General features: G+C 42.1%; 2 protein-coding genes across 5 annotated transcripts in view; one reads left to right on the top strand and one right to left on the bottom strand.

Annotated features, from left to right (window-relative positions):
• The window catches only part of DNAJC2 (DnaJ heat shock protein family (Hsp40) member C2), a 19173-nt gene extending 12013 nt beyond the window's left edge, over positions 1-7160 (top strand). For both annotated transcript variants that reach the window (XM_040596528.1, XM_040596529.1), the window contains exons 10-17: positions 378-527; positions 825-913; positions 1000-1069; positions 2670-2854; positions 4568-4668; positions 5618-5725; positions 6463-6617; positions 7040-7160. In XM_040596528.1, coding sequence (XP_040452462.1) covers positions 378-527; positions 825-913; positions 1000-1069; positions 2670-2854; positions 4568-4668; positions 5618-5725; positions 6463-6617; positions 7040-7114 — 933 coding nt within the window. In that variant the 3' untranslated portion in view covers positions 7115-7160. The remainder of the gene's footprint in view (positions 1-377; positions 528-824; positions 914-999; positions 1070-2669; positions 2855-4567; positions 4669-5617; positions 5726-6462; positions 6618-7039) is intronic.
• Positions 7112-16317, bottom strand: part of PMPCB (peptidase, mitochondrial processing subunit beta) — a 25107-nt gene continuing 15901 nt past the window's right edge. Inside the window, exons 1-13 of one of the 3 annotated variants that reach the window (XM_040596538.1) lie at positions 16064-16176; positions 13891-14031; positions 13481-13567; positions 12877-13006; positions 12287-12485; positions 11554-11633; positions 10883-10995; positions 10070-10213; positions 9339-9502; positions 7914-7999; positions 7750-7838; positions 7485-7560; positions 7112-7395 (exon numbers count right to left, since the gene is read on the bottom strand). In XM_040596538.1, the coding sequence (XP_040452472.1) occupies positions 7343-7395; positions 7485-7560; positions 7750-7838; positions 7914-7999; positions 9339-9502; positions 10070-10213; positions 10883-10995; positions 11554-11633; positions 12287-12485; positions 12877-13006; positions 13481-13567; positions 13891-14031; positions 16064-16153 (1452 nt within the window). In that variant the 5' untranslated portion in view covers positions 16154-16176 and the 3' untranslated portion in view covers positions 7112-7342. Of the gene's footprint in view, positions 7396-7484; positions 7561-7749; positions 7839-7913; positions 8000-9338; positions 9503-10069; positions 10214-10882; positions 10996-11553; positions 11634-12286; positions 12486-12876; positions 13007-13480; positions 13568-13890; positions 14032-16063; positions 16177-16317 lie in introns of those variants that run through there. The other 2 variants (XM_040596539.1, XM_040596540.1) reach the window with 2 other exon arrangements.

The raw sequence follows: 16317 nt of genomic DNA, 5'->3' as shown, positions 1-16317 counted from the left end.
TAAAAGACAATACTGGAGCACTGCAAGATAGTATGCTAATAATGATGCAGAGCATTCTTCCAAGCTTATACTCTTGGGGCAGGCATAAGAAATTTCGTACAGTTTTAAGTCTTCATTGTAAAGGAAATCAAGATTTATCAACTAGGAGTCCTCACAGTGAGTATGTCAATTAGTGTCAACTGGTACATGTTTGATCACCTCCCTCAAAATTCTTGGAAAACCAATCATTAAAGTATTGATGCATTTAAAAAAAAATAACACAAACCAAGCAAAAAAAAAAGCCCTAGAAGCAGAAACAGCACATTTTAATATTGAATTTCCCAATAACAGTGTGACTTCAAGGTTTTTTTGGTGGTTTTTTTCCCTTTTGATTGCAGCAAAGACAAGCAGAATTAGAAGCAGCACGGTTAGCAAAAGAAAAGGAGGAAGAAGAAGTTAGGCAACAAGCATTAGTAGCAAAAAAGGAAAAAGAGATACAGAAAAAAGCAATCAAGAAGGAAAGGCAAAAACTGAGAACGACATGCAAGGTATTTAAATATTATTATAGTGAAATACAGGTTACATCAGTGAAATTACTCTATTTGCTTAGATCAGACCCTTTCACATGCTTGCTTGTTCTTACGGCTGGAGGTGGGTACGGAAAGTGGGTTTATTAAAGAGCAAAATACTAAAACACTTCTCTACAGTTTTGAGTTATGAGTAAAGCTGACCAAATGGGTCCAAACCACAGCAGTGGCTGAAGAATGCTGTGTGTTAAGCCTTTGTCTGAAGGAACAGGACAATAAAGTTCAAGAACTTTGTAGAACATGTATTTCTGCTTCCAGAACTGGAATTACTTTTCTGATAATGAGGCAGATTGTGTAAAAATGATGGAGGAGGTGGAAAAGCTTTGTGAACGTCTTGAGCTAACAAGGTAAGTCTTCCTTCTGCTGATTTCTGCTCGTTTTGATACCCATCTTTCTACTAGCTATCTGTTGTAACTTAATAATTTATTTTTAGTCTGCAATGCTTGAATGAAGCACTTACATCCACAACAAGGGAAGGAGGAAAGGCGGCTGTAGTAAAACAGGTAATTATGCTGAGTGTCAAATCAAAGTAACAAAGTATTTTGATTTGTGAAATCTACGTGAAAGTAAGATGCTTCTAACTTAAAGCTGCTGTGGAATCCTGCCCATTGAACACAAAGACCTGAATTTCAGATTCCCCAGGCAGACTTGATCTCTGCTCCATTTTACATAGTGCAGTTTACGGCTGATGAAATAACCAGGGACAGCTGAGAAAAAAAAATAAAGCATTTTTAATTAGTAAAGGACACAAAGCCTACCATTTGTGCCGTATACAGAAATAGTAGAGGACTTTAATTTTGCCCAACAATGGGTAGCAGTTACCTAGAGGGGAAGGAGGGCAGTCTTAACCTATTCTGTTACACAAGAAAAATCCTAGTCTGGTGTTTGTGATCTGGGGCTGGATCCACAAAAGGGCTTAAGTGCTGCAGGCTGTGGGCACTGGAAGGGCCAGTGGGTTGGATACCAAAGTATGGGAAAAGCAAGACACATGCAATCAAGATTTACAAAACTCAGCAAGGATCTGCCTAAATTTGCCAGTAGGAAAAAGCTATTTGGACTAATAAGACTGAACCTACATGGTGCAGAAAGGATGAGGTACTTCCTCTCATCTGCTTTGGATTCACAGCTGTGAACTTTCTTTCCTGGCGGGAAAGATGATCTGTCCCCATCCCAGGGTCAGGTTTACTCATCAGACTAAGACTCAAATCCCTCTTGTTCTACAGGGGACCGAATCCAATCTCCCAGCCTCCAGGAGCGTGTTCTGAACATGGGACAGTCACCTTTCTGTCTCTGTTAAAACTATTCCACTTTTGCATTAATAAAAATTCTCTACCAGATAACTTCCCTTTTGCCAGCGAGATTTTTATTATGAGAGAGACAGTCAGAAACCTGTTATGAGCATCCTGCTAACAGGTGCAAGTGCATAGCTTTTTTAATATTACCAAGACTGGGCTGGGTATACCCAGAAGCAGACACGTTAAACATGTGTCACACCACAGTCTCAAGACGTGATTACAGTTCACAAAGATGTGCGATGGATAACACAAGTTCTGCTGAACTGCTTGCTAACAAACTAAACATAACCATCTAGCCCTGAGTAAGCACTTAGAAACTAAAATCTGGGCTGCTGCAGTTAATGCTAACTTAGTACAACCATAGTAATTGAGAATTTCTGGTGTAACCAGGCTTAAGTAGCAGTTAGGTTGGAAGATCTGGCAATCAAGTGCGTTCAACGTGGATGTTTAACTGCCCGCGCTGGTCACTTTAGGTTCTTAATACTTTTGTGGATCTGTCCCTGTAAGTCAGGGGTTAGCCTGGATGTTCACCCTAAATTCAGAAGTTTTACCTTAATCCTGGGAGTGTTCATTTAATTTCCTAGGGAACTTGTGATGGATCCCTGCTGTAACTTCTAACCTGGGATGGCCAAATTTGCACATGGGATGGAGGGAAATAATACTGGAGCAGACAAGCACCTCCATTTCCTTATGTGTAATGTACAGAACAGAAACTAAACAAAATTCAAGGCTGAAAGCAATTCCATAGAGAGGGGGCTGTGTCACTGTAAAATTTTTAAATAAATAATACTTATTTACAATCCTTCAGATAGAAGAAATAAATGAACAGATAAGGCGAGAGAAAGAAGAGGCAGAAGCTCGTATGCGCCAAGCAACAAAGAGTTCAGAAAAGTCAACCACTGGTGGTGGAGGGGGAAGCAAAAATTGGCCAGAAGATGATTTACAGTTGTTAATTAAAGCTGTGAACCTCTTCCCAGCAGGGACTAACTCCAGGTACTTCTCTGGTTTGGTGTTAAAATCCCTACTAACAATTTTTAATTAAATAACAAGCATAATACGACTTACTTTCAGACTGTCCTAAGTATGATGTCAGTGTAAGGACTCCCTAAACTTCTTCCTTTTCCGTGACTGTTGAGCAGTCTGTGGTTTCTTTTCCCTTAGACACCAGCTCTTCATGTCACTGGAGTTAGCTCTGGCCCTGTATCTTGTTTTCCCCCAAACCTCGGCCTCAGTCCATTAGCGAGATCATGCTGAGGTGTATGCTTCCACAGGGCTTACTACAGGACAGGCTCCAGTCATTAAAGTGGAGAACAAAACTGGAGCAGTGACTGTGATGCAGCTGGGTAGGAATACAAGTGTGTAAGCTACTTCCAATAGCTCCACAGGGAACGTGAGGCTGGTTTCTCCTTTACACAGAAGGAAGAAAATTCTCAGAGATGCCCCCCTGTACCGGGCACTGGTGAGGCTGCACCTGGAACACGGGGTTCAGCTTTGGGCCTCTCACTACAAGACAGGCACAGAGATGCTGGAGCGTGTCCAAGGAAGGGCAGCGAAGCTGGTGACTGGTCTGGAGCACAAGTCTTGTGAGGAGCAGCTGAGGGAACCAGGGCTGTTTAGCCTGGAGAGGAGGAGGCTGTAGGCAGGTGGGGGTCGGTCTCTTCTACCAGACGTCAAGCGACAGGGTAAGAGGAAATGGTCTCAAGCTGCACCAGGGGAGGTTTAGATTGGATGTTAGAAAAAACTTCTGCATGGAAAGGGTGCTGAAGCATTGGAGCAGGCTGCTCAGAGAGATGGTGGAATCACCATCCCTGGAGGAGTTTAAAAAGCTGTAGATGCGGTGCTTAGGGACATGGTTTAGTGGTGGACTTGGCAGTGCTGGGTTAACGGCTGGACTTGATCTCAAAGGTCTTTTCCAACCTGAATGATCCTGATACGGGCTCAGTGTGCCAGTTCTCTTCAGAGGAGAGCCAGGGGAAAAGCGAAAGGCTTGGGATTCAGAGAAAGTGGCACTAGCAATCAGTTTCGTAATAAGCATGAAGAATAGGCACATGCCTTAAATCCTGTTCTTTCCCAGGAATGTAAATGCCTTCTTCCACTTAGGATTCACAGATTTGAAGCCTCCATTGCAAGATCTGGATGCTTTTGAAAAACAAAAGCTGTCATACTCTGTTATGATGATACCAGTATCTGTTTCTGCACTGCAGGTCAGCAGTCAAGTACTTACTGAGAACACAGGCCTAGATACGATCCTCCTGTCTGATCAGGTGCAAATATTCTCTTCCATTTTTCTAGGAATAATTCTGGGGCTAGGGCTGTTCCAGCTCTCTCCTGTTGAAGCCCCTTTATCTGATGTTTAGGTGTTCTGGGGGGCAGTGGACACGGGGCTGGCAACAGATCAGCCCTTTCAGTGCAGCCTGCAGTGTTTAATGTCAGAGGTGTTTAGGGAATTCAGGAAAGCAACAGCCAAGCAGTTTTGAGGATTAGAGATTTGCACTTACCTACATTCTACCCCATCCTTTTTCTGGAGCAGAAGCCAAGTTCATCCAAGCTGACTGAATTCTTAAGGGAAACTTCCATTATATGTATTTAAGTATGATTAAACTTACTAAGGAGTTGATATAAATGTGTAGAGAAGCTTGACCATAGCTTGTGTGAACATAAACTATTGTGTTATGTGCTGGTTTACCCTTTCTATTCTTGCTGTAGGTGGGAAGTTATTGCCAATTACATGAACTTGCACTCTACTACTGGAATAAAACGAACAGCAAAAGATGTCATCAATAAAGCAAAGAGCCTCCAAAAGCTTGGTATTTATATGACATTATTGTTGTAATAAGATGGTCTGCATGCTTCTGTACAGCTTGATTTTTCTTTAACAGCATTGTGTTGCTATTATGAGAAAATACTTTATATATCCCCAAAAGGTATGTAGACCAGATGGAAGATTTAGAGGTCTTATGTTATTCAGTATTTTCGGCCTTATGGCTATTGTGTAAGTCACTCATGAGTGACACTCGGGAATTCTCTTAATCTAGCTTGATGCACAGATGTCTAGGCCACGTGCATTGCCTAAGCTCCTCTACACTGAGCGAGAGACAAATGGGCCTCCAAGAGGGATCTCTGCAGATGCAGGCATCTAGAATAAATGGAATTGATGAAGCTACAGCTACTTAAAAGATGCTGGGATTCAGCACCGAAGACACCTAAATTAATGTGGCCCATCTCCGCTTGTGGTAAATGGAGCCTAGAGAGCCCTGGAATAAGTTCTCAGGGGAAATAAAAACATTCCACTAAATAAGGAAAAAACCCAAAGTTTCCAAGAAGTTTTTCCATTCCAAACCACATACTTGACAGGGAGGACTCAGACTTTCCCAGTGTTCCTGTTCCTCTGCCATGCTTGTACCCTGGGTAATTTGTAAGTTTTGTGCCACAGCCCAATAATCCCTTTTGATATCAATGAATTTGCAGATTCAGGTTTAAACCTATACAGAGAAAGTATTCACCTAAGGAATACAAGGAGGATAGGGGTTGGAGAGCCTGACACTTGACGCAAAGTTTACTGGATCCTGAAAGATTGATTATTTTTTTTTTTTAATTTACCAACCTCTTTAAAATGATGGTAAAGGAAATCAGAATTAGGGGGGTTTTATTATGTGATTATTGTAAGCTAATAATCTGCTACACAATGTTTTTATTACTACATCTGGCTTTAATTTTGTTGCAATAATTATTCTATTCAATGTCTGTTGCTTATAGACCCTCATCAAAAAGATGATATAAACAAGAAAGCGTTTGACAAATTTAAAAAAGAACATGGTGTGGTGCCTCAGATGGACAGTGCTGCTCCCTCAGAACGATTTGAAGGTAAAGGTGAAAAGGGAGCCCTTCTTGCAGAGTTGTCTGCTTTGCCTCTTAAAAAGAAAGTAACCCAGAACTTAAGACATGCTTACAAACAAACTTACAAATTTATGCAGGAAGGAAGTGATCCAGGCCCTGTTACTGGGTTTGAGGGTTTCTGGTACACACAGTAAAAGCCCTAGTTAACTAAATAGCAACAGTTTGAAAAGCTTCCTGGTGAGGTAATAGGTTAAGTCTGATGCTGAAATCATCTGTTCCTCAGAGGGTGTTATATTTTCAAGTAAGAGCAGGGTATGCACTTGAGATACAGGATCATCCTACAGCTAAGATCTGGTCTCCTGTTAATCCCCAAATGCCTCTCATCAAATTTTCCGGACACTTGCAGAAGGTTGTGCTTCCTTACCAAGTGATCCTTACTGAAACAGAAAAGGCAAAGCTGCATTGCTACCCTAATGCTGTGGCAGTCTAATACCCAGCTGACAGTGAAAGATGTTACCTTCTAATTTACTCCTCTGTGCTTTATTTAAACATCCTATAGGCCACTTGTCCAGTCAGTTTCAGAGTTGCTTTTTTTTTTTTTTTTACCTCTGCTGGGTAGCTCCTATGTCAGACTAGTTGTATCACAAAACTGCAAGGGTTTTAAATCAGTTGTAGTAGACTTCACAGTATTTTCTTAGGCATATCTCATAGATTCTTTATTAATATTTTTTTTTTCTTACTGTCACTTTTGCATTTAAAAACAGGATCACCCTTAGATTCATCCCCTTGGACTACAGAAGAACAAAAGCTTCTAGAACAAGCATTGAAGACTTATCCAGTAAATACTCCTGAGAGATGGGAGAAAATAGCAGCAGCTGTTCCAGGCCGGTCAAAAAAAGACTGCATGAAGCGATATAAGGTATGGTACCTTAACTCCTTCTATGATTGTGATTAGTCCAGGTCTTGTAGAATCCTTTGCTTTTACTGTTGTTCTCCCCACCTGACAACTAACTAAACTAACACAAGGTGGCGTGGGAAGGGAATTCTGTCCCATGAAATCTGTCTTAACATTTGACAGCAAGCTCGTGCAGATGGTGAAGTCCTATCCCTAGCCTCTTGTAGGTGAAGTTCCTGATACAAGGGAAGTAGATGAACATTGACCTTCCATTAATTTATTGTTTCTAAGAGAAATTGGTTTAAGATACTAAACTGCCTAGATGCCTCACGGTTGAGAGCCAGTGTTTCAGGCTGAATGTATGTAGTGTTCAAAACTACAGCATTGCTAGAAGTTCTGCATTTAGGTAAGTATCTTCTTTCTTTTTTTTTTTTCCAACTGTCCAGGAACTTGTTGAAATGGTCAAGGCGAAGAAAGCTGCTCAAGAACAAGTGATGAATGCTACTAAAGTCAAGAAATGACTCTTACTGACAATCTTTGTTTTATAATAAAAATGCAAATACTGTATGTGTTTTTATTCCTTCCTTAATTATACAGACACACGGGCCTGGCTGGTTCTTGAGTTCTAATCTTCTCAAATGTATTTTTCTCCAACTCAAAAGCTTTAAACAGGAGTGTAGGGCTTGCTTGTTTGTTTGAGCTTTAAAAACAAACACTCTGGAAGTTCTTGTTACTCTCTATTCACAAAGCTAATACATGCCACTGCAGATTTTGTTATACTCTGGAAGTTGTTCAATTGGACCTGGAAGTTAAAGAAAGTTGGCCATGACACATGCTAAACTGATTTGTGTGGAGGGGTCACAGGAGGGTAGGGAAACTTGGACAACATACCCACGCCAGCAATTGCAGGGTGCTTATCACAGATGTACTTTGTACAAACTTCTCTAATAGTCTGGGCATCGATAGCCTAAAAGGAGTAAAGAGACATCTTCGTTACCCCTCTCATCTAAAAGAGTTTGTGATCCTAATTTTTTCTAATCCAGGAGAACAGGCACCAAAACAGTTGGAAACAGTCTAACTTCTGTATTGTTACTTCCTGTAGCAATTAAATTTCTCAGTGGGCTAATTTAAAAGTTGTAACATGAGTGCTACTTACTTCAATTCTTGCCTCAAGTTCTGGAATTGGGATTCGCCGCTTGTAACACAGCATTTGTCTTCCAATGTCTTCACAGATTGGTGTGGAGCCTAAAATAGGGGAAAATATGCTTCAGTTATCAGCGTACAACTCCACTAAGAATAAAAAGCTCTCATAAGTCTCACCATCAAGTTGTAACAGCATATTTGTCTTCAGAAGATTTTTTGCTCGAGCTACTTCATTTTCTGTAACACTTGTGCAAAGTCTTATCCTGAAAAATCATTTAAATCCAAAGGCATTAAGTAATGGTAAGCTGTAAGCACTCAAGATTGCCTGTGATAAAAAGGTACATATACATTAGTACACCTACCAGGCACTTCTTTTCTATAGACAGAGCTGGTAAGGGAGTTTGGTAAGGAAACCAGCCATAGGATGCAAAGTAGAAGCATAAGAGTAGGGTTTTTTGGAAGCATACCAGTATACCCAAGAGCGAGTTTTTCCCCTTAAAAGAGCTGTATTTCATTTGATTATTTTGAGCCAGGTGTGGTCCATGCATGCTATCTTTAGAACAGTTATTGCTAAGATAGTAGGAACCAAACAATTAGAGGTAATTAGCCTAGAAGGCAATCCACTGCTTCCTGACTCTTGGTGAGGTGATTCACTGCACTGCCTAAGGAACATTCCACCAGGACAGAGGGATGCATTAGATATCTTAACACATTATTCTTCTTCTGCTCTGGTTCAGATCTTCTCTGATGCTAAGCTGCAGCAAACTGACAGCTAAAACGATGCTATTTTTCTCCATGAGTTGTTACAAAGATCTCATAGTATAATGGCATACGAGATCTACGCAATTCAAGAAACCCCTCACTTACAAGTTTTCTTTTTGCTTTTGTTTCAACTTCACCCACTTCAGATTAGAACCCTTAAATAATGTGCCTGTTTCTAATCACATCTGCAATTGAAGCATTACAGTTGCACCTATGGACATCTTTACAGATTTAAACCTTGGATTAATTAACATCATCTAGAATCCTAGGTTTCATAATTCTATACATAACAGCTCACCTACCTTACATGACTTCATTTCTCCATGTACTCACTAGAGCTCTATGTAACACCACCACCTGGTAGGTCATGTGAGATAGCAACTGCAGAATGGGTAACTACTAATGGTAGTTGTAGGTAATTGCACATTCACTATTCTCATTCATGACCATTACTCTTTCAGATGTCAAACATGCAGTTCACACGCACTGTATAATGACTTAGTATTCTAAAAGATTTGACAGTTTTGTAAGTCCTGTCACTTGCAATTAAAAAAAAAAAATCACTGGTATATTTTCTTGTACAAGGAACACTATTACATTAACTACAGTTAGGATTTATTCTTCCAAGGCAGAAAAAGAAAATCAAACCTAAACCTTAAGCTATTCACTCCAAGTAAGGATGCTAGAAACTGGCTGTTGGGACTCAGAATTTGGTGCATTTGTTTTTTCTAGGCAAGCCTACGCAGAGGAACGAAAATACTCTCTTTAAATGATTGCTATTCTCTAAATTGTATTCCTCCACTGAAAACAATCTTTTTAGAGAAACAGTTGTTAGCTTACCATTCTCTGGTAACAAAGTGCACCATGTCCTCTATAGTGGATGGTTCACAGACCATATAGAGTCCCCACAGCCCTGTATCAGTATAGCAGGTGTTGAAAGACTGGAAACTGTGACACAGGTTACCATGGCAGGCAATCTGACCAAGTTTACTGGATAAATTCTGCTGAGACAAAAGAAAAATATATTATTTTATGCAGTTTTCTGAAAGCCTACCAGGCACCTCCATGGCCTCCTGTTTTCATTTCAATGATGACAGAACATGCAGTAGTAACACAGGCTCCAGCAGACGCTATGAGGTTATCAGCTTTTCATCTCAACAGTTTCCTTCCCTGCACATAATCTCACATTTCCAAGTAACAGCCTGGATTGAAGCCACAATCACAAAGCTACTTGGGTTCAAGAAAAGGACAGTTACTGATACCCACAGGTATGTCTGATGACATACAGGTATGAAACATCCTACTTTCCATGAGGGCTGGCAGACCTCGAGTGACCTCTATTTTGGTGGTTTAGAACCACTTCCTAATATTTTCCTAAATCTTGGGCAACAAATTCTCTCAGACTCAGAACTGGATCCCCTTCTCCCACTCCAAAAAAGGACATTCAGAAACAGCCATAAAGTACTAGTAATGCCATCAGACAGGCTTGAACGGTTCTGTACTGGCAGTACCCATCAGAGAGATCTCACCAGCCTCATTAAGAGCAGGAAGGTGCTTGCATGTTCACTCACCACGCCTCCTCCAAAGGAGCGATCCCAATTACCTATCAGAGTATTTGCTACCATAAGTGGGATTGTATCTGGATGCGACCAGCCAGCAGCTTCAACAGCTATCGCGATGTGTGCCAAGGGCATCTTATCGTCTCTTATGCGGATCTGTGGGAACATATGAAAGTAGCTGTAGTACAATCAGTGCAGGGGAATGTATACAGGAAGTTAAAAATCACGAGACAGACATTTCCATTACATCTGTATTATAAAGCGCACACACACAGAACCAAAAATTAAAGCTTATGAAGCTTTATTTAACATCGGCCTTAACTAGTCTTCCCTGTGGCAATTTCAGAGCACTTTGCCACCAGCAAGCCTAATGCCACGTACATAGGGAGGGCATTACAAGTAATTTTGTGACTCACAGCAGCAAGGAAAGCTGATTACTTTTCAAAACCTGAACAGAGCCAGGAATAGAACACAGATGCCTCAGTTCTCTGCCATATCCTTTAAATCAGTGAATCTCAACAAGTGGAAATGGTCCAACACCGTAGGCAAGGGGATAAAAGGGAAGTAGCAGCAGGGATGAGGAAGGTATTCCTCCAGAAACTGATGAAGCAGAAGAAGTGGTGGTAGTGAGGCTTGTCCTAGAAAAGTTGGGAAGTACTGCTTTGGAAAGCAGCTACTCCATTGCCATCACTGGGAGCAAGAAACCTTTGAATCTGCTGAACCTTTTAATTTGTGGCTGAACAGCTTGCTCTCGACAGCAAAGACCACGTCAGTTGTCCTGATAGGGATACAAGGGACAGCTCAAAAAGCCATCTAACACCTTACCTCACTACCTGTGAAGCTACAAGGTGGCAAGGGTGGCAGTCCTCCTTCTGGAGCAGATGGCAAGTTACCAAAATGGCATTTTGCTAGGTCAAGTAGCTCATCATGACAGACCCCTGGACAAAGATATTTCACATACTTTGTAATGTTACTTTGTAAACAGTTAATTTAAATTGTTGTGCAGTTTAAAGACTCAACCAGTTATTTATTGTTCCCCTGCTTTAATGCCCTACTTTCAGAATCCTTACACCTGTTACACACAGTAAGGTCATCATGATCAACCTCCTTAATTCTCCTCAATAGCCTTCTATTAGTATTACACCAAAATAAGCAGTTTCCTTTTAGCCTCAATGTTATTCCTCTTTCTCTCTGCTTTCTTTGTCCTGCTCTTTTCACACTGAACCCCTTCTAGGCCACTCTTTTCCTGCCCACATGAAAGAATGACCTTGGCCTCCAATCCACTTCCAGTCACTGGTTTAAGAAAGTTTCTGGAATATTACTGAGAGGAAAAGGGAACAAAAGTTCAAAGAGTAAGGGACAAAACACACAGGGCTAACAATGAACTTCCAGGGCCTACTGAACAACGGGTAATTCATCATGTTGTTCCCAGAAACTTAAAAACCATTATTTTAAGTATAGTTTCACATGACTCAGGGCAAATCTCTCATACTAACCTCCAGCAGCAGCCAGGACCATTCTGGGTCCTTTGTAATGTGTTGTTATGTACTCCACCAAGTCATTACGGTTTATGGATCTAGAAACAGTCAAGGAAACATCACTACTGCATTAGTAAAGTTTATTACAGTAAAAAGAGACAAGTGTACAGAAAAATAGAATATCTTTGCACAGAGCTGCATAGAGGCAGAAAGCTAAAATAAGGGTAACTTCCTAAAAAGGAAATGGAAACTTGACACATTTTGCCTTTCAAAACTCTTCTAACTTCTAACTGAGAAGGAGTGAGAATCACAACTCGGGTGGAAACTGGATCCACTAATGATCTCATGCCAATTTGAAAACAGCACATTTAGCAGTCTCCTGGTCTGTACTGGTATAAACAAATGCTGAAAGAGGAGTGCAAATGCAGTTGTATTTATGATAAACCCACAGGAAAAAAGAGCATTTCTAATTTTGTTTCAGATGCATCTTTAACAAACAGGAAAAATACGGCAAATGATGAAGACATGCAGTAGACATCTGAAGTTTACACACCCTTTGATGCCTGCATACAGGGGAATTAAGGCAACAGGGGAATCCTTACAGTTACAACCAGTGCAACTTCAGCTACCTTCCAGGTAAAACTGAAAAGTAACGCTGCTCCCTACATTTTCAGATGTGTCTTTTCAACATATAAAAGTTCAATTAAATAAAATTAAACATAACTAAAGACAGCCACAAATTTGGACATACTTGATGTTTTCAGTGGGTCCTAAAATTGTCCGTCCTAGGGCTGTCTTCTGATAGGCCGTAGCATGAAGGTAATCAAAGACAACTTCTTGTAAATTGGTTTCAACCTCTTGCATCTCTCGAAGTATAACTCCTCGCTCACGCTCAATCTCTGCTTCTCCCAGAGTACTGTTCTGAATTATGTCAGCAAGAATTTCCACAGCTAATTGAAAATAGAGATGGGAAAGGAAAGCATATTTTCAGACTACCAGAAAAATCTGGTTTCAAAAGTAAAACCCAGGCCAAAGACCAAGCAGCCTGAGATTTGCTAATAATATTTGTAAGGGGACAAAAGACTTGTTCTGCAGGAAGGGAGAAGTCCAAAATGTATTTTCTTTCAGGAATCTAAAGACAAAAATGTTTCAAATATCAACTTCCCTGCTGGCATTCTCCTTTCCAAACCTGCATTCTCACATTCCTGTGATGTTCAAGAAAGGACTTTTAACCTGGGACAGAAGGGACTGTTACACTGCAAAAGCATCATTCTGTGTTGCCTCATCACAAGCTGGATAAGCATCTCATTCTTTGCTGTTTTGATGAATGAAAGCAGTTACCTCTTGGTAAGTCTTTCGAAAAAGCCTTTGCATAATACACAGTTTGTTCCCTGGATGTATACGCATTCAGATGAGCTCCCATATTCTCAATCTCTAGTTCAAGGTCTAACTGAGATCTCTTTTTTGTTCCCTGAAATAAAACAATAAGAAAATCAAACTAGACTCCTTAATTTACTTACTCCTTATTACTACTTCTTGTCTGGAAAAGTTAAGATCAAGTGAAACAAAAAGTATTCTGGAAAGAAAACTGGCATACTAATCTCCCCAAGCTTGAAAGTCAGATATAAATCCTACTATGCTCCCAAATGAAAATTAAAAGCTGGCAAAAGGGGGATGTGTATCTTCTAAGATTATTACAACAAGTTAGAAATTAGTTAAAATTAGATCTGTGTTACTAACCTATAGCTGTGTATCAGCTACACAGAACTAGGACTTTAGCTTCATTTTCTAATGGAAACCAAAGTCTAAGTTGTCTGCTTATTTTTTCCTCTCCTCAATTTGGAAAATGTAATTATACAATTCTGACAAAGTTCTTATCGCTGATCTTTAAAGATAAATAACCTAGAAATCCACTGGAAACTTCTACATCAATACTTATACTCACCTTGAAAGCCATATGCTCAAGGAAGTGAGCAGTTCCATTGTTCTTCTCATTTTCATACCTGCTTCCAGCATCAATCCAAAGTCCGACCTCATTGGGGAAAAAAAACAGAAGTCATTTTACCAGCTAACAATGCAGCTTTGCTTGTTTTGTGTATGAACTACACTTACATTTTCAAGACCTATTTTTACATGGCTTTTTCATTAAATGAAACAGGTTTTCAAGAAAAAGATGTTGACCGTCACAATAAAACCTAATCACAAAATATTTACAAAAGCCTTAAGACTTCTATTTCCTAGCTTAAGTTTTAAGAACCATTGTTAATAAACATTGGAAGAATGCAATTTAGTTCCACAAGGAAATGAACACACATGAACGGTTATGAAAAAATCTGCCCTTTACAAGTTACATACCGTGCATGTTGAGAGTCCAGAGTCTTCAGAGGCTACTTGTAAGCCATTTTCCAAAGGACTCACCCTAGTTTCAGGAACATTTAAGACTACTTCTGTTGCTGCTTTGGAAGCTCTGAGCCTGCATGTTCCAACATGCACACACTGTAAGGGAAAATCACCAGTCACACTCAGGCTGTTAAATTACATCCCAGGATGCTCTTCTGAAATATGTATTCTTGAGCTTAAACACTAAGTTTGTGGATCTTTTTTTAAGTATGCACTTAAAAAGAAAAAATTCAGCACCTATTTATTTGCCAGTACTTCACATCATACTAACCAGACTCAGAAGCAAAACATGAAGATAATTAAAATTAAGCAGACTGCATCTGCCTCCCTCCAATCAAATGATCTGACAGAAAAGCATGGTGCTATCATCAGCCAGCCACCCTAAGAGCCACACTCGTTTCCCCATTCTGCCAGCAAGAGTCAGCAGGACTTGGATATATTCTTTAGCGTCTGGAATTCTTTTGGGTACCCACTTCCTAAAGCGAAGTGAGAATACTTCAAGGGCCTATGCCCAGGACTGCAAATCACAGCCACCTGCTGTTCAGAACAGGGACAGATATTGAAATTGCCACCTTTTACACAATCATCTAGCAGTTAAAGCACATAAAATCAGAAGGGGGTAGAAAAGAAGGGAAGGTGGAAGTTAAAAATGTTTATTACACTTTTTCCAACATCAAGAAATTTAGATATGTATCCCAAATGTGTACTTCAAGCAATAAGCTATTTCAAAAATTATTATTTTAAATTTATCAAATAAACAAAGATTTCTCTCAACATGTGACTGCCCTAAACATGAAAGTACAAAATCCAGCTCTCACCCACTCTCCTCCTCATGTATTTTAGGATCATAGCACAATTCATTCTTGAACAGACCTCAGGAGGTCTCTAGTCCAACCTCCTCCTCCAAGTAGGATCAGCTACAGAGTCAGACCAGTTTGCTTGGGGCTTCTTGCAGCTGGGTATTGAAAATCTCCCAGGGTGGTGAGAAACCGCACAGTCTCCTGGGCAGCCTGCTCCACTGCTTGACTGCCGGTGGATTTGACTGCCATATATCCAGTTTTCACTCTCATTTCAACTTACACCCATTGCCTCTCATCCTGCCACCATGCCCCACTGTGAAAAGCCCAGGTTTGTCCTCCTGACAACCTTCTCACAGGTACTGGCAGGCTACTGTTAGATCCAACCAAACCTGTGTCTTCTCTAGGCTGAACAAGCCCCAGCCCCCCAGCCTCTCCTCACAAGGCACACGCTCAACTTTCTCTGCCGAACACACTCCAGTTCACTAATTGTCCTCCTTACAGTGAGGAGCCCCAAACCAGCTGCCATATACTAACCCCCTGAGAAGAACAAACTAATCACTTTCTTTGATCTGCTGGCTGCGCTCCTGTTTGTTCAGCCCAGGCTGCTGCCAGCCTGCTCTTCTGCCAGACACATGGCTCGCCTGGGCTGCTGCAAGTGATTATTTTCACTACTAGTCTGCATTACAGAAGGAGAAACCTGTGCTTGAAAACAAAATCCCCCTCTCCTGTTTTCAGAAGGAAAAGCTTAGGTCTCAAACTGAGAGAATGAGGAAAATGGCAGAAGGGGAGAGCTCCGGGATCAGGGCCCCCGGGCAGCCTCCACCTAAACATGGGAGAGAAGGAGAACTGAAACTTCCTCCGGGCTCCCCCTGGGGTGAGCACGGCAGACCCTGCGCCGGGTGGCGGCTGCTGCCGCCCCTTTCCAAGGTATCTCACCGACGCCCCAGCACAGCACCGCTCCGACTCCCAGTGCCGAGCCAGCCCCGACACCTCGGCACCGCGGGGTTCGATATGGGGTAGCAACGGCTCCAGGGAGCAGGCAGCACACCGGGCTCGTCCACCGGAGAACCGTGTCCCGCCAAAGGGCGGGCGGCCGCCACCTTCACCACAGCCGGGCGGAGACTACGATTCCCGCCATGCACCGCGGCAGGGCGCCCACCCAGCGCCACTGCCTTCCCGCCGCCGCGACTACAAGTCCCAGTGTGCACCGCGCCTCCCGGCCGCCAGTCCCCCCGCCCCCATCGCGGCAGCCCGAGCACCACCGTAAGGAGCCACTGGGGCGCTTGGGCTCTCCGCAGCTCCCTCCCGCTCCCCGCTCCGCCGCCTACCCGCTCCCTCGAGCCGGACGCTCGCACAAGGCGAGTAGACCAAGGCAAGAAAAGCCGCCGAGCCGCTAAGCGAGCGGCAGACGCAGCCATCTTGGTGGGCGGGGCGGGACGCACTTCCTGCGGGTGCTGCGCAGGCGCAAGGGCGGCTCCGCCCCCCCGCCGCCGCTAGCCCTCCCTCGGGCAGGGCCTTCGTCTCGGCTCTGTCGTGGCTCGGGGGCTCCCGGTGGCTTCGGGGCCCGTCGCAGCCTTGGCGT

The sequence above is a fragment of the Falco naumanni genome, chromosome 5 (assembly GCF_017639655.2).
Source record: "Falco naumanni isolate bFalNau1 chromosome 5, bFalNau1.pat, whole genome shotgun sequence".
Lineage (NCBI taxonomy): Eukaryota > Metazoa > Chordata > Aves > Falconiformes > Falconidae > Falco > Falco naumanni.
The sequence above is the reverse complement of the archived record's forward strand: the minus strand, read 5'-3'. Positions and strand labels throughout refer to the sequence as shown.